We start from the raw sequence: 24136 nt of genomic DNA, 5'->3' as shown, positions 1-24136 counted from the left end.
TACAAGAAATACAAACAATTAAACAAGTCCATACACTTATGTTATTTATAATGATCTAAAAAATCAAAGAGGCAAAACAAAACATGAAAAAGCAAGGTCTGGCTGCCACTTGGGATGACCACATCCCAGACCAGAGTGTCTAGGACTGAGTCCTGCTGCCACTTGCAATGCAGCTTCTTGCTAATTCACCGGCAGCAGGTGATAGTCCAAGTACGTGGGCCCCTGCCAACCATGTAGGAGACCTGGCCTGGCTCCTGGCTTTAGCCTCGTCAAGCCCTGGCTGTGGGCACGTAGGAAGTGCATCCAGCAGATAAAGAAATCTCTCTTTCTCTGTCTCACTGTCACTCTGCCTTTCAAACAGGTACACAAATAAATCGAAAAAAAAAAAAAAAAGGTAAAAACTAGAATCAAGACAATTTATCAAATGCTTGACATTCTCGCAAAATTCTACTAGAGATATTGTGAAGCTGCCATCAAGATACAATTATAAATGAAAAAAAAAATACACATTTTTAAGCAATGTTAAAATGGAATAGGTTCTGTTACCTTCCTCAGCCTAAAATGTCCCCAATTATCTTTTTGATTTCCTTGAAAGCGTCCCGGGGTTGAACCAATAAGGTAAACGCTAAAAAAGATGTAAAACACAAGTTACAGAACATAGTGATACGCTTTGTCACCTAAAAAAAAAAAAATCACAAAATACACAAAAAAACTGCAATGATCAAGAAACGTTTCTGTGATGCCACCTAAACTGTAGTGATTGATACTCATTTTCAAGCAAACCGACCAACGGTGGAACGTCTGCACGGGGTAAGCTAGCAAGCAAAGGAACTCCAAGCTGAAGAGAACCTCAGGGGCAGCTTAGGGCAGCAGCAAGGTCCCAGGCTGCCACTCCGATGCTCAAGAACCACAGGTGCAGACGGACAGCGTCTGTCCTCAGCCTCACGGCAGCACAGGCACAGCCGAGCACCACCGCACCTCTCCCCGAGGCCCGCATCCCAGCCGCCACGGGGCACGCACGGCAGAGCTCCATCCCGCACCCCAAGCTGATGAGGAGCTGACACGCACTTTGTTTCAGAGAGGTCATGCCCATGGATGGTGTCTATCCACTCCTGGAGAGAAGGAGCGTTGTAAGCCATCAAATAACTGATGAGATCAGCTTTAAAATGTGTTGTCGATTCTCCAGATCTGTGGGTTCCATGGACAAGTCGTGGGTACAAGGGGCTCAACCATATCCTGGAACAGAAAAAAAAAACAAAAAACAAAAAAACAAAAACCTTTAGCAGTCAGGAGCACAACTGATCACAAGGATGCTTCTGTACTGACTGTATACCCGCCATCAGGAACAGGCACACTCTCCCCATACACCTTCCCATGGTAAGAACAGTGAGTCAGGAAGTACAAAAACGCAATCTAGGGCAGGTGCTGTGTCACAGCAGGCTACGTCATTGCTGGGAAGTCCACATCCTACATCACAGTGCCTGGAATTGAAACCCGTCTCTACTTCTGATTCAGCTTTCTGCTGATGTGACTGGGAGGCAGATGATGGCACAAGGACTCGGGTTCCTGCCACTCACTTGGGACACCCACATGGTCTTGGCTCTGGGCTAAGGTCTGGCCTAGCCCTGACTGTTGCAGGCATTTAGGAGCAAACCAGTGCGTGAAAGATCTCTCTCTCCCTTTCATTCTTTCAAATAAATAAAAAAATCTTAAAAAAAATCTGATCAGATTGTTCCAATGGCTCTTTTTTTATTTTTAATTATTGTTTTTTTGACAGGCAGAGTGGACAGTGAGAGAGGGAGACAGAGAGAAAGGTCTTCCTTTTGCCGTTGGTTCACCCTCCAATGGCCACTGTGGCTGGCGCACTGCGGCTGGCGCACCGCGCTGATCTGAAGCCAGGAGCCAGGTGCTTCTCCTGGTCTCCCATGGGGTGCGGGGCCCAAGCACTTGGGCCATCCTCCACTGCACTCCCGGGCCACAGCAGAGAGCTGGACTGGAAGAGGGACAACCAGGAAGAATCTGGCGCCCCGACCAGGACTGGAACCCGGTGTGCTGGTGCTGCAGGCGGAGGATTAGCCTATTGAGCCACAGCAACAGTCCCAATGGCTTTCCATCAGATTCAGAATTATTTCCTTGTCATGAACTTTTTTTTTAAGACCCAGGACAGGGGCTGGTGCTGTAGCGTAGCAGATAAAGCTGCGGCCTGCAGCACTGGCATCCCCTTTGGGTGCGTTGAGTCCCAGCTAATCTATTTCCAATCCAGCTCCCTGCTGGTGCACCTGAGAAAGCAGCAGAATATGGCTCAAGTACTTAGGTCCCTGCACTGATGTGGGAGATTGGCAAGAAGCTCTTGGCTCCTGCCTTTGGACTGGCCTAACTCCAGCCGCTATTTGAACCAATGGGTGGAAGATTTCTCTGTCTCTCCCTCTCTCTCCGTAACTCTGCCTTTCAAATAAATAAATACATCTTTTTTTTTTTTTTTTTGGACAGGCAGAGTGGACAGTGAGAGAGAGAGACAGAGAGAAAGGTCTTCCTTTGCCGTTGGTTCACCCTCCAATGGCTGCCGCGGCCGGCGCACTGTGGCCGGCACACCGTACTGATCCGATGGCAGGAGCCAGGTATTTATCCTGCTCTCCCACGGGGTGCAGGGCCCAAGGACTTGGGCCATCCTCCACGGCACTCCTGGGCCACAGCAGAGAGCTGGCCTGGAAGAGGGGCAACCGGGACAGGATCTGGTGCCCCAACCGGGACTAGAACCCGGTGTGCTGGCGCCGCAAGGCGGAGGATTAGCCTAGTGAGCCGCGGCGCCGGCCAATACATCTTAAAAAAAAAAAAAAAAAAGGACCCAGTAGGACCTGGCCTCTGCCTCCATCTTCCAACCCATACCCCTCTGAGCTTCCTCATTCACCCTCCATCCTTCCCTCCCGTATTCCTCTTCTCACCTCCACACTTCCATGTTGCTTTCTAAGACTTGATGACAAAGTTTAACTCCTAATCCACACCATTTGTCGTAATCCCAACCAGAATCTACCCACGTCTACATTAATGTACCTCTTGAACAAAATGAGAACTAAGAACCAAGTTATCTATACTAAGGAAAATGTTAAGTCTTTTAGATCAACTGACTTTCATAAAGTATACACCAAATCATTCTGAAATATTCTCATATTCTAGACTGGAGTCAGAAATGAGTACATACCACTTAGTGACATGTCATTAACACTAACCGCAGATTTTCAAATACTTAATTCAGTGAAGAAACATTACAGACATCTTTCATTTCTCAAATATTTTTTCCCAAATGAAATCAAGGCACTTGGCACAAAACATCTCCATTGTGCCCACAAATGGAAAACCACAATATCTAAAGTCAATCCTATAAAACACTCCATGGTAGACTTCAAAATAAAAAGTGTGGCTTCCAGGCTCTGTGCTTCAGGCTCACTCAACTGCAACACGAGGCTGACGCTCCTGCCTCTCGGGGCTGCTGCTGAAGCTCACGCGAGGCAATGCAGAGTATGTGCCTAGAGTACTCAGAAAGAACCAGCTGTTGCTGCCTTCCCCCTTCTGCGGGGACTTCCAGCACAGCCCTAACCATTACACCAGAGAAACTGCCCAGTTCCTCTTCAACCTCAGCCTGAAAACATACAGTGAGATGTAGGCCGCTAAGGCAGGAAGCATGCACAGAAACAAGGACGCTGGCTGTGCGGCCTCGGAACTCTGGTGTTCCCAGCAGGTGGCACTGTCTACACACCCTTCCCACCTTGGGGAGACCCTTAGCACAGCAGGTGATGTGGTGTGGCAAGGGCTGGAGCAGGGCTCTGGACCCACATCTGCCTCCAGCTGGCTTGGCCATTTGGGACAGGCCCAGCGATTTCTCCAGGGCTTTTGCTCCGAGGATGCAAAGTGACTGGGTTGGGCCCACAGGCTGCATGAGGGCTCCCCCTGGATTAGTTACTCGGGGGATCATGCTGAATGAGGAACGGGACACAAGATGACTTTTCTACACTAGGATGCTGAGCCACAAGGCAGATGTAACACTTCATAGAACAAGATGAGAAACTTAGGAGGCCAAATGATGCACTAAGTGGAGAATCACCAGCAGCCGAGAAGGCAGACTGGAACCACTGCACAGCAGAAAGGACTGCAGAGCCGGGGTAGACCAAGGACGAAGGTTATGCATAAAACACACCTGCTGCTCAAAGTTGAAAACCTTTTACCATGACTGGCTACACGAAACTGCTAAGTACCAGCCAGAGAGGAGCAGACTACGCATGAAATATCACACCACACAAGGGCGGAGGGAAGCAGGAGGGAGATTTCATATCCGTGGTACCTTTTGAGTTTTGAATCACATGAAGCAACTAATTAATAATATTCTTAAAAATCCTAGCTATGGGTGGGCATTTGGCACAGTGGTTAACGCATCTCTTGGGACATCCACATTCCATATCAGGATACACAGGTTCAAGTCCTGCTTCCACTCTTGATTCCAGCTTCCTGCCAGTGCAGATCCTTATTATCCACATGGAACACCTGGATTGAGTTCCTGGCTCCTGGCTTTGGTCTGGTCCAGCGCTGGCTATTGCCAGCATCTGAGAAGCTAATTGGTGAATGGGAGATCTCTTCTCTCTTTCAAATAAGTAAATTAATTTAAAAATTTTCCAAAAATTTTATTTTTACCCAAGGAATAATGTAACACCAAAGCTCTTATCTCACAGTAACTATCCTAGGGAAGCCTGAGGAAGCACCATCACCTGCCGCTCAAGCTGAGACATCATAGTGAACTGGAAACCTGCATGGGATTCTCAGAGCCTTACTAACCTCTTTCTCTCTCTCTAATTTGAAAGGCAGAGTTACAGAGAGAGGTAGATCTTCCATCTGTTGGCTCACTCCCCAGATGGCTGCAATGACTGGGGCTGGGTCAGGAGCTTCTTCTGGGTCTTTCTGGCAGGTATAGGGGCCCAAGCACTTGGGCCATCCTCTACTGCTTTCCCAGGCACATTAGTAGGGAGCTGGATCAGAAGTGGTGCACCCAGGACTCGAACCAGCACCCATATGGGATGATGGCACTGCAGGCTGGGGCTTTAACCCACTGTGCCACATCACAGCCCCTGTTTTCTTTTTTGATGCAGCTACATGTGAGTGCCCAGACCCAATCCGGCAGCTTGAAAGACCTAGCTTGCAAGCTCTCGTGGCAGCAAAGGCATAGTTACCCTAAATTCAGTGGGTCAAGAGAGTTGTTTGGCTGAGACTTTCCTGGACTGAGTGGGGATTCCCTCAACCCTGTACCAGTCAGAATTAAAGTTCATTCTGAGAAGTACATTTTCCGAGGGACACTGGAAAACTAGAACACATTCACAGGAAAAGTATCAGGGATCAGGAATGAGGGCTGGAGCCACAAGCTGTGGTGGGAAAGCGGAGTGGTGAGAACAGAGATGCATGCCTCAGGGAAAACGACTGTCTTCCCAAACTCAACAGGACAGAAGTTAGGCTTGCACCGTACACACTGACTGAAGTAGGCCCAATGGGTGAAAGCTGGGAGGCTCTCGACTGTGGTTCAGTCCAAGGTGCAACAGGGTTCCGTGGGGCTCCATCACAAGCAATCTGCTCTCACTGGGAATAGAATTCCTAGCCCAGGCTAAGCCATGATATGGGGTAGGGTGAGGCAGAGGAGGACAGCAGAAAATACTCACATCCTGAAATGGGGCTAGACAAGTGAGTGCCTGAGCTTCTTCCACCAGAGAAGGATGCTCACCAGCCTGTCTTTCCCATGGAAGGCAGCCATGCGCAAATGACTTCGATGGCAGGAAATTACAGCTACTCGCGATTCAGAGATCACCAGGAGGGAGCAGCAACTGAACTAAAACCTGAGCAAATTCCCAACATCCTCATTCAAAAAGCAAATACCTCTTTAAAAAGGGATCAAGGGGCAGCCTTTGGCCCAGTGGTTGAGATGCTTACATCCCACACTGGAGTCCTTGGGTTTAGTTCTTGGCTCCAGCTCCCAATTCTAGTTTGCCGCTAAAGCAGATCTTGAGGCAATGATGATGGCTCAAGTGGTTCCTGCCACCCAGGTGGCAGATCAGGATTGAGTTCCTTGCTCCCAGCTTCAGCTCAGCTCAAAGGTTGTGGGCATTTGAGGACTGAACCAACAGACAGGAGCTCTATCTCTCTGTTTCTCAAATAAATTTTAAAAAGGAATGAAGGGTAAGTATTAAAGAGATCATATAAATAGCATCAAGTGCCTGGTAATAATAATAGACAGAATTAAAAAGGAGGGAATGTCCAACATGGGAAGCAGTCCACACAACAGACTCATAGAATGACAATTGCTTTAGTTAACACTCTGACCTCAGAATCAGCCCTTAAGACATTCGGATGCGGCTGAAAAGCCCATGAGAGCATTCAGGCATGGAAAGCCAAGATGCTATGGCAAAAACTATCCTACATGAAGGATTTCTGTGAAACCCCAGTGGAAAGAAGGAGCCATCAAAGAAAGATGTACTTTTCTCTGAAGGGAGGAGAGAACTTCCACTTTGCTTATGCCCTTGTCTAAATACTGACGGAGTTTGTGGTCACAAAAGGCTTCCAGAGCCTTGGCAGCTCATTCCAAGAGCCTTGGGTGATCACTGACATGTTAACTGTTTAAAGTAACAATAGAAGTCACTGTGAACTTACTCCCCTTGTAGGACCTCTGTCCTTAATGAGTTGTACTATGAGAATTAACTGCAAAACTTGTTCTCAAATAGTACTTTCTTTATATGTTTTATGTATGTGTTTGTGTGTGTGTGGGGTGTACAAACTGTTGAAACCTTTACATAGCACAGAGTTGGTCTTCTGTATATAAAGTTTATTAAAAATGAATTTTAATGAAGAATGGGATGGGAGAGGGAATAGGAGGTGGAACAGGAGTCGGGTGGGAGGGCGGGTATGGGGGGCAAGAACCACTATATTCCTAAAGTTGTACCTATGAAATTTGCATTCATTAAACAAAAAAAAGAATCAAGGGGCCAGCACTGTGATGTAGCAGGTAAAGCTGCCACCTGCAGCACTGGAATCCAAAATCGGCACCAGTTGGAGTCCCAGCTGCTCCACTTCTGATCCAGCTCCCTGCTAAAGTGCTTGGGAAAGCAGTGGAAAATGGTCCAAGTCCTTGGGCCCCTGTACCCACGTGTGAGACCCAGAAGAAAACTCCTGCCTCCTGGCTTCAGATTGGTCCAGCTCCAGCTGTTGTGGCCATCTAGGATGGCCTCTGTAACTGTCTTTCAAATAAATAAATCTTTTTTTTTTAAAGGTTTATTTGAAAGTCAGAGTTATACAGAGAGAGTAGAAGCAGGGAGAGAAAAAGAGATCTTCTGTCTGATGGTTCACTTCCCAACTGGCTGCAAACGGCCAGAGCTGCGCCTATCTGAAGCCAGGATCCAGGAGCTTCCTCCGGGTCTCCCACGCGGGTACAGGGACCCAAGGACTCGGGCCATCTTCCACTGCTTTCCCAGGCCATATGGGATGCTGGTGCTTCAGGCCAGGGCGTTAACCTGCTGCGCCACAGCGCCAGCCCCATCAAATAAATAAATCTTAAAAAAAAAAAAAGGAATAAAAAACTAGATCTAGTACATGTGCATCAAGGACAAAGGGTAAAGTGTTAATAAAAAAAAAAGCTGGGAAAAACTATCTCATTCAATTCTTCTCTTGGAGATTCACAACCATATTAACATATCAAATGTTCTAAAGAGAAGCTAGTTTAGAATTGTTTCATGGGGAAATAAAGTGATTGGGGACATAAGGAAACTTTTAGCATACAATTAGCATGACCCTGCCCCACCTCAAGTTTTCTTCTGACACCTGTTGGGCAGTGGCATGAGAAAGCATAGGTGAGTACAAGGGCAAGAGGAAACCAAGAAAGCCATGTGGCGAGTCCTCCCCGACTAACGGGTTCAGGTCTTTGTCCTGCAGTCCCTCTCCTGCCTTAAATCCTTTGCACATGCTGCCCTTCTACCTTGCTACATGATCCTATTTCTGTAAAAACTAGTGGAAAAAACTCATTGTATGTAAATGTAAGAGGCCTTCAACAGTTCACAGAAAATGCACATCATAAAAAACTCTGCATGGATTCCAAATCTTTTTACACCAAAATAAACTTATGTATGTTTTAATTCTACTTTCCCAGGAACTTTTAAAAGTATCCTCATATTTATGTGTTACATTTATAACAGAGATGGCTGCAGATGATTATGTGCCAAATCGTTCACACTGGCTACCTCACCAGGGTGGAATGGGGGAAAGAGGAGGCAGTACAAGACCGCTGTAGGGGCTAGTACTGGGGCACAGCAGGTGGAACTGCTGCCTGCAACACCGACATCCCATAGGGCGCTGGCTGGAGTCCTGGATATTCCACTTCTCTTTCAGCTCCTTGCTAATGCACTGGGGAAAGCCCTGCACCCACGTGGGAGACCTGGAGGAAGCTTCTGGCTTCCATCTGGCCCAGCCCTGACTGCTGTGGTCATTTGGGGAATGAACTAGTAGATGGAAGATCTTTCTGTGTCTCCCTCCCTCTCTGTAACTCTTTGAAATAAAAAAAAATATAACTTTTTCTGTACATTTCAGTAATTTTTCCAGAAAAAAAAAAACCCACACACAGAAAAAAAGGAATAAAGCAAATACTCTGCTTTTGACTTCCTCAGCACACACAGTGACTGCTATGAAGCTGGAGGCTAGTCTCCTACGAACCCCTGAGTTTTCTGGTGCCAGTCCTCGTGGATGAGGTTGGAGGTGTGGATGACAACCCGGAGGCCTTCCTCGTAAAGCAGCAGCATCATTTTCCTACAAAGACAGAGAAGGGATCAAGTGTTAACAGCTCTTTAAAAACAGTAATACCTGTCTGGTGCAACTGTAATAAACAGTTACAGGAATTCTTCTTTAAACTTTTGCATCACACAACGTGCGACACTCAAAATCTCCCCCGTGCACACTACTGCTAGGAATCTACTTCAGTGGTGAATGGACATGGCCTTTTAAAAATGCCTGGAGAGGCCAGCCCTCTGCTGTGGCCCGGGAGTGCAGTGGAGGATGGCCCAGGTGCTTGGGCCCTGCATCCCATGGGAGACCAGGAAAAGCACCTGGATCCTGGCTCCTGCCATCGGATCAGCGCGGTGCGCCGGCCGCAGCGCGCCGGCCGCGGCGGCCATTGGAGGGTGAACCAACGGCAAAGGAAGACCTTTCTCTCTGTCTCTCTCTCTCACTGTCCACTCTGCCTGTCAAAAAATAAAAAAAAAAAAAAAAAAAAAAAAATGCCTGGAGAACTTGCAGGTAGACGATTTTCCACCCCATCTTGTTGACATGTCCAGCTCTGGCCCCTTACTGTCTACAGATCATGTTTCTACCACAGACAACAGGAACCTTCTTGTCCAGTGTTTTCCAAAGTTTAGTCAAAACCTCTTGTTGACAAAAATGTTAAACAACTGAAACACAGTAAGAGCACACTGCTAGGTATGGATTCACGAAACTGTTCTCTCAGCACAGATATGTATGTGTGCAGAACACCTCTGTCACTGAGAAGCCCTGTGACTCTGGGTACACCATTAAACACCCCGGGCTTTTCCTCACTTGTAGCTTGAATGATCAACTCCACCTCAGGACTGTTGTGAATGAAGTACAAAATGTATTCTGTTAAACGGAAAACACACTCACGCACATTGTTCTATGACTCCTTCAGTGCTTTGCTGTGTTTTGTAATTAGTCTTGGATGACTTTTATCTGCCTACTGTCTTCACAATCTTTAAACTCTTCCATTACAAACTTGTAACACTCATAATCTTCATCTTCTCTCCCCAACTAGGGTATCTCTAACTGTCTTGACTCTTTTTTCTAATTCCCACTGAGGCTAAACTGCTACTAAATACTTAATGATGTGACTTGGCTCACATGTGGAGAAAAAAAAAACCATATGAATACTATTTGGGCAGGATGATATCGGCAGAAAAAGGGAAAGAATACAAGGACAGAAAGAAGAGTGAGATTTTTAGCTCTTGACAAAATGAGAGATTAACCCCAGCTGGCAAACAGTAAATTAATGCAAAGCTGGAGAAGTGACAGCTGTTGAGCCATTGTCTTTCCATTTATGAAATATGCTCCCTGAAATCTGGGTAAATTTACATACACAGTTGCCAAATTAGCAGCTGACTGTAATTAAGAATAAGCCAGCTATGGAGCATGATATATGTTTTACAAATATTTCCATTAATCAAGGCATCAATTATCACTAGAATCATGTACTAATGACAATGAATTCAATCAAACAGCATTAGGGACACATTTAAGGGGAGCCACATTACTCTTTCCACAGGCAAAATGCTGTGTGTTCATCGTGGTTGCACAGGGACAGACAAGGGTGAGTGGTGCGGTCGTTCTGAAGGCTGACCGACCTGCTCGATGGTCTGATAAGGGAACACCTCCTTGGACATGGAGACGATAAACTCTTCATGCTGCTGGCATAGGACGGGGTGAGGTGGGAGAGGTGGTGGTGGTGTGAGACAGAGGACTTAGAGGGTGGTGGAGGCCCGGCTACAGAGGTGAGTGGGGAGAGACATGGCCCACTCACCCTGGCTCCTGCATGGATGATGACACCCAACATTTGCTGTCCTTTCTCTCTTCCCCCCATCCCGAGCCTCAGGGCCATCAGAGGTAACGTTGTTCCCAACTCTGGGGGGAACTGAAGAGCTCTACCATCCTAACACTCCGCAAGAGACAGCAACTTTACTACACTTCACAAAGCCGTAAGCTTCCTGAGGTCGGGCTGTGCCTTTGCTTGTGTCCTTGTGCTGTGCACACAGCACCTGCTTTTGTACCTCCGGGCCAACTGCATGCCCTCTCAAAGGCTGTCTCCTACCTCCTCTTGCCAGCCCCACTCTGTTAGGCAGGGACGGAGTTTACATCCCCGAAACAAAGAAGTTGGAAGGTTTTTCTCCTTTTCTAACTCAGGTTTGTGTTGCTTCTTTCACCAGAAGTTGCAAAACTGTAAGAACAAAAACTATATCCTCTGGAGCAGACAGATTTTTAAAGAACAATTTGTAAAACATTTAAAAATAAGCAACCAAAAGTAACTGAGACATAAGCTCAATCTTCTTGTAAGATACTGGTGTTTCAACAAAATGTAAACCATAGATACTAAGTAGGTGGGAAAGGTTCTATTATAATTACTCCCGTAACCAAGCATTTTAAACTCTGAATTAAGAACTCTGTTAATTTTACCTGGAAAGTGTGTACAGGTAGGGGAGAGGTGGTAAATGGACCAAAGAGAAGCCATGGGGTCAGTTTTAGCGGTGAGCAAATAGGAACAAAATTAAAAACAAGAGTAAAAGGGTTCTAATCCCATCCCCATCGCTGGCCCAAGGAAAGGCACTCACCTTCTTGGAGCTTTAGTCCCAAGGGGAAGGACAAAATAACTAGCTGAAGAGCACTAGACAAAGGAGAGCGCCCTGTAGGCCCAGACAGCTTCACTGAGCCGGGTCCCGGACTGGCTTCCCATGCTCAGTCCCTCCCAGGAGGGACAGCACAAGCGGTCAGCAGCAGTGCAGGCTCCTCACCGCCTGCCTGCAGTGAAGGGCAGGGCAGCTGCACACACACAATGAGACTGCTGGCACAGCACACAGGTGGCCCGCAGACACCGGAACCCTGGGGTCTGAGTCACGGTCAGAAGCCAAATGGGTGGCAGGACTTGCCAGGCATATTCTGGAATCAGGGAAGTCTCTAAGCTAGGGCTCTGGCCTGAGGACTTTGCTGCTGGTGCCAGGCACTGCGGCAGAGACAGCCCTCACTGATGGCAGTCTGTATCTTTTGTGGCAGTGAGCACCCTGGAGCTCAGTGATGCACAGAGAACAGCTTATTCCTGAGTCAGGTGCTTGACTATCTCCAACAGGCCTCAAGCTCTATCCTCTATGGGACTAGAGTGACAGCTGGGGACGGTCTGTGGATGCCCCACATTTTTTTTTTTTTATTTTTTTTATTTTTTACAGGCAGAGTGGACAGTGAGAGAGAGAGACAGAGAGAAAGGTCTTCCTTTTGCCGTTGGTTCACCCTCCAATGGCCGCCGCGGCCGGCGCGCTGCGGCCGGCGCACCGCGCTGATCCGATGGCAGGAGCCAGGAGCCAGGTGCTTTTCCTGGTCTCCCATGGGGTGCAGGGCCCAAGCACCTGGGCCATCCTCCACTGCACTCCCTGGCCACAGCAGAGGGCTGGCCTGGAAGAGGGGCAACCGGGACAGAATCCGGCGCCCCGACCGGGACTAGAACCCGGTGTGCCGGCGCCGCTAGGCGGAGGATTAGCCTAGTGAGCCGCGGCGCCGGCCTGGATGCCCCACATTTAACCACAGCATCTAGAAGCACCAACGTCTGGTGGATGGCCTCCCTTTCATAAAACAGCTGGCTGCACTCTTCCTACTCTAGTTTTTTGAAATCAGATTGGCCAACAGCGGTTTAAGTGTATAAAGAAGACGAATACACAAGACTCAGGACAAACATCCCTCCTAGGAGGCTGACTTCTGCCCTGAGGAACATGCTGGAAGCAGCAAGCTACCCATTTCCACTGCTGGACTGGAAGAAGGATGAGGCCCTGTCACAGCCCCGTGATAAACCCTGGCTGGAGCAATATGCTGCCTGAAACTACTGAGACAGGAACAACCACGCCTTGTTCTTTTTCTCATTTACAGAATCAAGTATGTCAAAAGGCCCTGCAAAACAGCTATAAAACTAACAGGCAACATGAGAGTCAGGTTGATAATCTCACACAAGGTGTCACACACAGGCAGTAACAGAGAAATGTCTAAAGAGCTGTCTTGCGCTGAAAGAGGTGTCAGTCTCTCAGGTTGACAACTTTTGGTAAAGTGGTTTTCTTTCAATTGAAATGTGGAGCAGACTTTCTAATATTGTACTCAATATGACTCAGATTCTTATAAAAAGCACAGAACCTCTTACAGGTAGGAGGGATCCACAGGTGCTGACTTGCACAAACACACCCTCAGCAGCCACAGGGGCCACACAACCACAATTGATTCTTCCTAAGCCAGGCAGAGGGAAAGGCCCTCGGCGGAGGGGAGGAACCCAGGGTCTCTGTTCACACTCACAGCCAGAAGCTCAGTGTTCTGAGTTCAAGCTGCTGGAAAACAAGAGCATCCACTGTGGACGGCTCTGTCCTCCCCCAAGAAACCCTCAGACCCCAGCCTTTCTGAGGATGCTTCCTGCAAGTGTGCTTTGCTCCAGGGAGAGCAGTGGAGAGAGGCTAGCTGGTGCCAAGTCCCAGTTACACGGCAGGAAGAAGTCTGCTGTTCTACTGCACAACAGGGTGACTACAGCTAACAAGGGACTGTGCAGTTAAAGAAAAAGTCCGAAGATTTCGAATGTTTTTACCTCACAGAAACGACAGATGTTCTACAAGACAGATGTTAACCCTGAGTTGAACAATACAGAAGGTACACAGCATCAAAGCACCACATGGTATCCCATAACTAGTCAAAACAAAAATTAAATCACACCCCCCCATTTCATAAAAAGTTACTTACGTGTGATGTGTTCCAAACGCAATATCTAACTTTGCCTAGGATGAGAAAAAAAGTCATTTATTTTTCAAAAATTCAGTAATATCCTTAACTGAATAGTATTTCCTATTGGAAATCAAATTAGTAAAGGGTCAGGTCAACTCAAAAAAATAAAAATCTATCTTTACTGCCCTCTATTGGCCAAGCCCTTGAATAACAAGACAGCTTTTCCAAGTAAATAGACCCAGTGAAGCACATCTCTCTCACACACTCTCTCTCTCACACACACACACACACACACACACACACGTTACCCAGAATGATTTAATATTACTGCATTTTTAATTATAGTAATTGGGAGTAAAAACTTAATTTCTTTAGTTGCTTAAAAAAGCTAATAAAACCAATAAGATTCCATGCAAAGTTTTAAAGTTAGGTATTTGGCTTACACTGAAATTAGCGAAGTTTTCAGAGAATATTTAAAAGGTACATTGAGCATGGTGACAACATGAAGACATATTAGAATGTTTAACAGAAATTCCTTAGAACATAAATAAAAAGATAATATATTGAATCCATTTTCACATTACAAATTGACCTTTACAAACCAATGGTAGGCACGTGGAAAAGTAAAACATTTTATACAACATCCTGGTTAAGCAGAAAATGCCACTAGATGTGTTATGAAAGGGTTAAAAGCCATAGGAAGAGCTCAGCCATTAGGCATGTAGTCCACGTGTTTCACTGGCTTAGGAAATACTCTGTCTCTATGCCTCAGCTTTCTCTTCTTAAAATTGGGTGCTACTAACAAGATTCAGAGAGAAGGTGGAGTCAATGAGAAAATGCTACAAAATGCTTAGCAGAGGGCTGTGGCAGTAGGACGCTACAAACAGTAGCTCTTGCTACTGTCACCTGCCCCCAACTCCATCTCTCTCTGTAGGACAGAGGGGTAGAGCTGTTTGCTGGGGCAGCAATGGGCAAGTGGAATACCCAGTGCTCTGGGAGTGCTCACCAACAGGTCCACCAGTCATCCCTGACCTGCGGGGAATACGTTCCAAGATCCCAATGGGTGCCTGAAACCTGGGAGAGTCCCGGTCTCTACATACACTTTGTTATTCCTATACTTACGTCCCTAGGCTAGTTCAGACAGAAATTATGCAGAGTAAGAGATTCTTCCTTCTTCACAACTTCACGGAGCGATCTGTTCCTACCCTGCATCTTAGCAGCCTCAGTACATTCTTTTTATTAAGGATATAACTCTCACCTTTTCACTGAAAGTAGCGCTTTACAGCTTTTTTGGCATATCTGAATTGCCAGCATCCCCACTCTGATGCTTTGGAGCCATTATCCAGAAAAATAAGGTTTCCTGGACACAAGCACTGCAGCGTCACGACAGCTGCTCTGACAGCTGCCACAGCCACCGGCTGACCACAGGGCAGGAAGCGAGTAGGCAACTCATGTCCTGGGCAGAACGGAGCCCAGTGGCACACGCATCACACCACTCAGACGGGTGCACAATTTTAAACTCAGCAATTGTTGATTCCTGGAATTCCCTACTTCGTATTTCTAGACCACAGCTAACTGCAGATAAATGACTCCAAGGAAAGTGACACTGTGGGTAGGGGGAGCTCCTGTACTTTTCCACGTGGTGTTTGGGGGTGCTCTGGCTGCAGGAGACACAGCAGAGAACTGGACTGCATGTCTCCAAAAGGAAAACGCCATTTTGTAAACTGGTTATTCTTTGAGGAAGCACAACAGTCAGAGATCTGGCTTTGGAGCTTAGTTCTGCCACAAGTTTCATGCTTTGGGGCAAGTCTAAGCACAAAAACACGGGAACAATAACTTCACCAGACAATCCTTAATGGGTGCTTTTTGGGGCTAACCAAACCCTTCTGTCAAACCTTTGGAAGTTGCCAGAATCAAAATGGGTCACTTTTGTCAAAGGCCTAACCAAAACAATAAGGTAAACCAGGCAGCCGTGAAGAACATTTTATGTGCGTGTGCCTGGTAACCAGTCGTTCACAAACAACGGCCAGAACCACACCCTTGTACAAGGCCATGGCAACCTGACACAATACTTGTGCAAGCACGTCCGCCCAGCAGCTGGCTGCTTAACCGTGGATGGCGCCACCCTCGTGGAGCCTTGTAGCCCCTCCTTCAACACGTCTAATGTCATCTTCACTTCACCTTGAAGCACTTCATTTGCTTCCCCCTCCTTGAATGCACTCAGATCACTGACACATGTACTCCCACTGCAATGCTCTGCTATTCCCAAAGAAACTTAGTATTTCAAGAACCTGCTATTTGGGTTGACACAGCTGATGATGAATGTTATCAATGCATTTTATCTTTTTTTCTTCTTAGAGACTGGTATTTATTTTGTGTCAACCTCATTTTCATTTTGCTCTAGAGACTGAATTGCAGCTTAAGACCGGTGGTTTTTCTGCCCCATTCCAGGGCCTGAGCAGTGGGAGCCCAGCCCAGTTTTCAGGAAGGAACTGCTGCGTAAGCACAGGGGGCCCTGCATGCCTTAACAGTCTGCACCCTCAGGCTGAGCAGCATTCACGCCAAACTTGCTCCTTGCTCACAGCATTTCAGCAGCGGCCCGCTCTTCCATCTCTTCAGAATCTCTGCAGGAGGACAGATCAGGCGTGAACTCTCACGGGTGCTCACACAAGACGGTACCGTGTATGTGTGGAACTTCCTGGGCCAGCATCTACTCCATCAGGGCCGCTGAGGGGGCTCCCCTGTCGCATGGGATGGCAATGTCCACGTAGCACAGAGGATAGTCTGTGTTACACAGAGCAATGGTAGGCAGGTTCACAGAAGATGCCTCTGTGAGAGGCTGGCGGTCAGCCCTGGTTACACGTGGCTCCCAGATGGCTGCCTGGATCTGGTTAGTGAAAGACCCAGGAGTGAGAGTGGCCAGCACCAGGAGCGGCTCCAGTGGCAGCAGCAGCTTCAGCCAGTGTTCCTGGAGGATACCACACTGACATCAGCAGGGTTTCAAAGGCCACCATGGCACGAACTGCCACCAGAAGCTTCTCCCAGGTCCTCTCCAGATGTACGATGGAGAGGCCATCACTCTTCCTGTTGTAGATGTCCTGTTCTACCAGAAGTCAAGGCTGCTGCCACCTAGGTGGGTTCCTGCTTCAAGGGCTGGAGGGCATCCTCCTCCTTCACGTGCAGGACATCAAGGTCTCCGGACATCATGACAGCTTCCCTTGAAGCTACCCCAGGAGTCAAAACCACGTGGTGTGGAGCCCTCATCATGAAATGCAGAAAGCAATCCATTTTAAAGATGACGAAATTTGGGTTCAACAATTAGGCTTAAGTGATCAGCTCAGAACAGACTGAACTTTTGTATCTCCCCAAATTCCCCCAGCTTGACTGTATTTGGAGAGTCAGAAATTTGCAGAGGCAGCTGGTGTTAAATGAGGTCAGCAGGGTTGGCCTCAGATGCACCAGGATTCATGTACTTATAAACACAGACACCAGAGATCTCGTGTGTGCTCACTCTGCCACGCGAAGGCACAGTGAAAAGGTGGGCTCCTACAAGCCAGGAAGAGGCCCTCACCAGACGGAAGATATTGGCACACTGATGTTGGATTTCTGTTTCCAGAACCATGAGAGGTTAACTGTCAGTTGTTAAAGCCACTGATATTTTGTTTTATCATTGAGCGCAGACTGACATACCCAGGAAGAGAGCTGGCACAGAACTAGGCAATGTGGCCCCTGACCCCCAAAGGTCTCTACCTCTGGCCTCAGGCTGCTCATCTGCAAAATGGGAGAAGTGTCAGCGTCCACTGGTTCTTTGACTAATATGCCTCAGGTTTTGCTAGAAAAAGTTAAGAATTACTCTTACAGGCAAGGTACTAAATGCAATAGGTATGGATGAAGTCTCGATCCTGGATCTCAATAGTTCCTGGCACAAAGTTTGGAAGAAGTGGCTTGTTATGCCCTCTAGTGGCTGGCCTGGAGCAGGTCATCAGGTGCAGGACTCTCCTAAACCTTGCAATACAGAAGCCTTTGAAAAACACTATTTCTACCTTAATTTAATCACTGGTTCTCAGGATTCCCCTGTAAGTTTATTTCCTGCCCCCTATTAGTCTGATAAAAACTACCTTACTCCAGTTTAACTTCTGTTGCTAAAAACAGAGGCAAACAAAGGAATTTTAGGCTTGACAGAACAAACATGCTGGGCAGAACCCACAACATAGAGCACAGAGGATTAAGTCACGGGGCAATGTTGTGAGGTATATTTAAAACTGAGCAGGTGAGACGTGCACTGCCTTAATCCTCAGTAAACAGACAGGTAGCTGGGAGCTGGAAGAGTGACACAAGGTGAGCTGGAGCTCTTCTATCTTGTGTGGATGGGGAGAGAGAGATACTTGGCGGAATGCAGCCAAGAAAAGGAATCCAGGAGCCTGTAGCTCATCCTCAAATCTGTGTTCCGAGAGCAGAGCTCACAAACAAGTTTCACCAAGCTAATGACAAGGAAAGAAAAAAGTTATGTTAGTATCTTTCATCATGCTTTCTCATCTTTCCAGAGAAGGAAATCTGAAGCCTAAGGAATTCTTCTGAAGTCCTTGCTTTTCTCCCCATTAGGCCTGTTTCTTATTGAGAAAGCCAAGTGTAATAAAAAAAATCCTTTCAGCGCCTGGTGTATGGTGCAGTGGGTTAAAGCTGCATCCCATGTGGGTGCAGGTTTAAGTCCCACCTTCTCTGCTTCTGATGCAGCCCTTGCTAATGCACCTGGGAGAGCAGTGAAAGATGGCCCTGTGCTTGGGTCCCTGCACCCGTGTGACAGACTGTGGGGAGCAAACCGGACTAGACTGAGTTACTGGAATTAAGACTTATTCTATGCATCTGCTCTCCCACAATGTGGCGTTGGGAGAGAAGTAAACAGCTTCCGCACAGCTGCCTCCAGTTCAACCAATAAACTGTAGGACTTGCTCCTGATTGGAGAGTGGCGTGCTCGGCGTGTGGGCAGCCGAGTTAGGATTGGCGGAGGAGGACTATAAAGGAGGAGAGAGACGGCATGCACCAGGAACATCTATGGGGAACATCTAAGGGAACCCGTGCAGCCCCCGAGAGAGCCGGCCGGTGGTGTGCCGCTCCCCTGCGGAAGTGGGGAATGTGGCCAGGGGGAACTGCCCTTCCACGGAGGTGGAAGGGATAGTAGCCAACCCGGGAAGAACCAGCAGCAAACCCGGGGAGGGCCGAGCAGACAGAAGAACAGCGCAGGGTCCTGTGTCGTTCCTCCACGAAGAGGGGGAGCGACATAATGGTGCCGAAACCCGGGAAGAACCAGCAGAAAACCCGGGGAGGGCCGAGCAGACGAAAGAACAGCGCAGGGTCCTGTGTCGTTCCTCCACGAAGAGGGGGAGCGACAACAGACGTGACGGAGTTCTGGGCTCCTGGCTCCAGCCTGGCCCAGCCCCAGCTGTTGCGGCCATCTGGAGAGTGAACCAGCATTTGGAAGACCTCTCTCTCCTCTCTCCAACTATTTCAAATAAATAAGATCTTTAAAAACAATTAAATTTAAAAATTCTTCCAGAAAGTCTAAAGCAATGGGTCCTAACCCAAATCTACAAATGAGTGGCCTCACTGTGTTCTGCCTGCAAAGTATGAGGACTAAATTATGGGCACATATTAAGAAACAGTTAATAGATTTCGGAGCCTTTTTTTCTATGTTTGCTTTGCAAACAAAGTGGACACACCGATTATGAGACCACTAGTGCCCCTCACTGGGCTTGGCTCACACACAGCGCATGACTCACACAGGTAGTTTTCCAACAGACTTCTATCTATGGGTCTCCCCAGTAGACTTTATTTAAATAGTTTAAGATTTATTTATTTGAAAGGCAAAATTACAGAGAAAGACTGGGAGGGACGGAGGGAGGGAGGGAGAGAAAATCTTCCATCAGCTGGTTCATTACCCAAATGGATGCAATGGCCAGGGTTGGTTCAGGCCACAGCCAGGAGCTTCATTCAGGTCTCGCATGTGGGTACAGGGATGCTAATGTTTGGGCCATCTTCTACTGCTTTCCCAGGCACATTAGCAGGGAGCTGGGTTAGAAGTGGAGCAGCCAGGACTCAAACTGGTGTGCAAATGGGATGCCATCATCACAGGTTTATCTGCTACACCACAGTGTAGCCCCTGCCTTCTCCCAGTGTAGTCTTTAGATGCAGTTGTGTGCAAAAGAACTGAGGACTATGGTGAAAGTGTTCATGTAGTTAATGTTGGACAAGGTGTCACGAAACACAAGGTTCACACAAAAAGAACCTACAGCCACGGAGCTGTGTGTTGGGACCTCTTCAGTGCTGGAACCCAGGTTTAAGTGGTCGCTGACCTGCCAGATACAGCCAGAGGACTAGCAGCAGGCTGGGGAAAGACATGCGATTCACGGCGTACTGAACAGAGCTCAGGAAAGTGAATGCTCTAACTTGTAAAGGATCACTTCAAACATCAATCACCAACAGTCACAGGGGAAGATTTATTCTGAGGAATCACAACCAACATGTGGAAGTAAAAAGGAGGGAGACTTCAGGTACATGAAGAACAACTTGGGGCCACTGTTGTGGTGTAGTGGGTTAAGCTGAGGCCTGCAACGCTGGCATGAGTCCTGGCTGCTTCACTTCCAATCCAACTCCCTGCTAATGCACCTGGGAAAGCAACAGAAGATGGCCCAAGTGCTTGGGCTCCTGTTCCCACATGGGAGACCCAGAAAAAACTCTTGGCTTCTGGCTTTGGCTTGGCCCTGTCCCAGCCATTGTGGTCTTCTGGGGAGTGAAATGACAGATGGAAGATCTCTGTCTCTCCTTCACTCTGTAACTCTGGCTTTTAAATAAAAAATAAATCTTAAAAAACAAACAAACAAACAAAAAAACAAAAAACTTTCCAGGGCTGGTGTTGTAGACAGGTGGACAGAAGGTTAAACCACTGCTTACAATGCTGGCATCCCTCACTGGAGTGTCCGTTCAAGTCCTGGCTACTCTATTTCTGGTCCAGCTCCCTGCTAATGTGCCTGGGAAGGCAGCAGAGGGTGGAGGCGGCTTGAGTGCTTGGGCCCCTGCCACCCACCTGGCAGACATGGACACCCATCTGGGGAGTGAACCAGCAAATGGAAGATCTCTCCCCCCGCCCTTTCCTGTTACTTTACTCTGACTTTCAAAGAAATAAAACAAATCATTAAAGGAAAATTTTTCCAACTATGAGGGTGCCAAATGGGAAGGGCTATTTCTGCAAGTGTTGATGCTGAGGCTAGACCAGTCTCTGCGGGTGAGGCTGGAGAGAGGATTTCTACACCAGGTGGGAAGACCAGCCAAAGGTCCAAATTTTCCTCCAGTGCTCAGATTGTACATCATTGCCAACAGCAGGAAGGCTCTTACCTGGCAGAGGGCAATGTTTTCGTAAGGCTTGGCCTGGGCATGTAAGTGAGCCTTGGCCTCTCGTTTATCACCATGCACCAGCAGGATGGGTTTCCTCCTGAAATGAGATCAGAAGTAGTAAAAGCACATCACTCATGAAGCTGGGCTCTTCCCTGTTAGGGAATGCCAGCTTCCCCACCTACTACCTGGCATTTTCTTCTTGCCTTCATGGTGACTGAATACAGGCGCTAATGCAGAGCAGTGACCACTTACTGGTCACAGACCAGTTCATGTTAACACGGGGCCACATGGCCTGACCCTGAAGCTCTGCTGTAACACAGCAGGGCTGGGACTCAGCAAAGTCCTTGGTAATTATTTCTTTGGTCCCAAAGGGCACACAGGTAGCTCTGTGTTAATATATTCAAGTTCAAACAGATTAAAGACAATAATCATTTCATAATATGATGCTTTTTCTTTCCTTTTGGACCAAGCAATGGATTCATTCCACACTGTATCTATATTCACCAAGCTCTTACGATGAACTATATACTTGTACACGGCACTAGAACCAGGATACAATAGTGAACAGGCTCACAGCACGACACGGATTCATTAATGGTCGGTTAGACTGAAATGAAACAGAGCTCAACGTATATTGAAATGCTGTGTTTTCAAATTCCAAGGAATCTGAGACACTCTTCAATAGACTAAAAATGCTTCTAGGGGATCCTTGATCTTCTTCAGTTAATTCAAAGTGAGAAAATCCCTAGAAATCAATCTTTTTTACAGGCTCTGCCAACACAACAAAAATTGGATTTTTCTCCAACAGGCAATGGAGGTAAGATAAACCACAGCCACATCCACACTGCATTAATCCCGCTGCACAGGGCCCACCTCGCTTGCAGATCACAGGAAACGCATGCCTACTGCTGACCCCCAACTACGTCACGCCCTGCAGCTTTCTTCTACCAAGTAAGAGGAAACCATGAAGTGTGCGTTCCTAATTGCTTTTCTTCTTTGGAACAGATTTTACACACAGAAAAACAGTATAATAATAATGTAAGAAAATCCATCTATCTTTTAGAAATGAGATGTTATCAGATTATCAGGTTTTCTTAATTACGGAAGATGAAAAGCTGAACTGATACCTTTATGGGTTCTATGAAATATTACCAAAAACTAGCATCTAAACAACAACATAATCAGTCACACAGCCTGTTGATCTCTGGTTTTCTATATACAAGTCCTGCTGTTACTTCAACTTGGCCATTCAGGCCATCCCTCATCTTTACGATGTTTGAAAGCTTTCTCGAGATGCCCGTAGCAGTGAGGGGTGGAGGCTCCTCCAACTCCCGACACTACTTACTGGGGGTCCACCAGACATTGAACTGGTGGGCTGGGGCTGCCGTAAGGAAGCTTTGGCTGCGTATTCCCCACCCTAAATGTCCAGGACCAGAAGTGTTCCAGAGGTTCTCCAGGTTTGGGAATCTGCATAGACTTTACCAGCTGAACATCCCTAATCTAAAAACTCTGACTTGCTGCAAAATCCAAAACCTTTTGAGGACATGCAGGTGCTTAAAAAGTTCCAGATTTCCACGCATCTTGAATTTCAGATTTTTGGATTTGGATGCTCAATCGGCACTAGGAGCTGGGTGGTTACACAACACAACCTCATTGTCTCACGGCTCCATGGCTCGGCAGTCTGAGACAGAGGTGTGGGCAGGGTTGGTTCCTCCTGAGGCGGGGGTGAGGGGTGTGGAACCTGCTCCCTGCCCCTTCCTAGTCTCTGGAGTCCCTGGCTTGCAGGTGGCATCCTCCCTCTGCCTTCATAGTCTTCTGTCTCTCCACATCTTAACTTTCCCTTTTACAGAGGAACAAACTGTAATGGATTAATGTCTACCTACTAACCTCATTTTTACTAGAAGACATCTGTAAAGGCCTCATCTCCAAGTAAGATCCCCTTCTGAGGTACAGGGGTTCAGGACTCTCAACACATCCTTTTGGTGAGACAATTTAACCTGTGCCAAGGCGCTAAATGACTGACAGCTGATTTCAAAGTCTTCAAGCAGCAAAGGGAGGAGGAGAAAGTGCCAGGGACAGTTCCTGCCGGCAGGAGCTCACGGCAGGGACGGCTCGTTGCCTCCAGGTACACCCTTCTCCTTTCTGAACGAAACCCTGACTGCCTCAGGACAAGTGTGCTCAGCTGCATGAAGACACTGCCAGCCCTTCTATGAGCTGAGCTGTGCTCAGTGAGACAGAGGTGTCATAGAGGACTTCCCAGAAGGACGCCCACTAGGGCACAGCGGGGACATGGGCCCTTTCATACCTCCTTCCTTCCTCCTTCCTGTACCCAGAACACAGAGCAGCAAGCTAGAGCTTCAGCTGCCATCCTGAACCACAGGGTGACTCTGAGGACTGAATACACCCACCAGGACAGAAAGAAGAGGTGGCCAAGTCTCAGAGAACAGCAGTGCTCCCAATTCAGACCACAAATGCCTACCACCGAGGCTTCTCATGCTGGAAAAATTAATTTGTCTTGTTTAAGCCACTGTCATTTCCGGGTTTCTGTAACGGGTAGTTAAAGTGTATCCCTGTGTTGCAGGTCAGATACCAGCCCTTCAGTGCCAGCACTGCTTGGGAAATCTCCTTATTTCATTCTCTATGAATGACAAAGGTTTCCCCAATCTGATGTCCTAAATCCACCAAGGACTGGGTGTGTTCCTCCACCCCACCTGCCATCATGGGATTCTGCCACATGAACGTGTCAGAGAGGGGGATGGGCGGGCAGCGTGCTCCCATGCCAGGCATCTTTATTTGGTCCGTTGTCCAACACAAGGCTGGCAACTGCAGAACACGGAACTGCTTTAAAGTCGTTCACCAGAATAGAAACACCAGAAATCAATCCAAACATCTACAGCCAACTTATATTTGATCAAGGATCCAAAACCAATCCCTGGAGTAAGGACAGTCTATTCAATAAATGGTGCTGGGAAAATTGGATTTCCACATGCAGAACCAGAACCACCTTACACAAAAATTCACTCAAAATGGATTAAAGACTTAAATCTACGACCCGACACCATCAAATTATTAGAGAGCATTGGAGAAACTTTGCAAGATATAGGTACTGGCAAAGACTTCTTGGAAAATACCCCAGAAGCACAGGCAGCCAAAGCCAAAATTAACATTTGGGATTACATCAAATTGAGAAGTTTCTGTACTGCAAAAGAAA

General features: G+C 47.4%; 1 protein-coding gene across 6 annotated transcripts in view; it reads right to left on the bottom strand.

The window, feature by feature from the left end:
• The window catches only part of TDP1 (tyrosyl-DNA phosphodiesterase 1), a 93421-nt gene that overhangs the window by 58241 nt on the left and 11044 nt on the right, over positions 1–24136 (bottom strand). For all 6 annotated transcript variants that reach the window (XM_002719604.6, XM_070065523.2, XM_008271930.4 and 3 more), the window contains 5 exons: positions 20926–21022; positions 13555–13589; positions 8731–8823; positions 1069–1236; positions 547–625 (listed from right to left, as the gene is read on the bottom strand). In XM_002719604.6, the coding sequence (XP_002719650.2) occupies positions 547–625; positions 1069–1236; positions 8731–8823; positions 13555–13589; positions 20926–21022 (472 nt within the window). The remainder of the gene's footprint in view (positions 1–546; positions 626–1068; positions 1237–8730; positions 8824–13554; positions 13590–20925; positions 21023–24136) is intronic.

The sequence above is a fragment of the Oryctolagus cuniculus genome, chromosome 20 (assembly GCF_051225735.1).
Source record: "Oryctolagus cuniculus isolate XC-2025 breed Fujian yellow rabbit chromosome 20, ASM5122573v1, whole genome shotgun sequence".
NCBI lineage: Eukaryota > Metazoa > Chordata > Mammalia > Lagomorpha > Leporidae > Oryctolagus > Oryctolagus cuniculus.
Note: the sequence above shows the minus strand (reverse complement) of the source record. Positions and strands in the feature narration are given on the sequence as shown.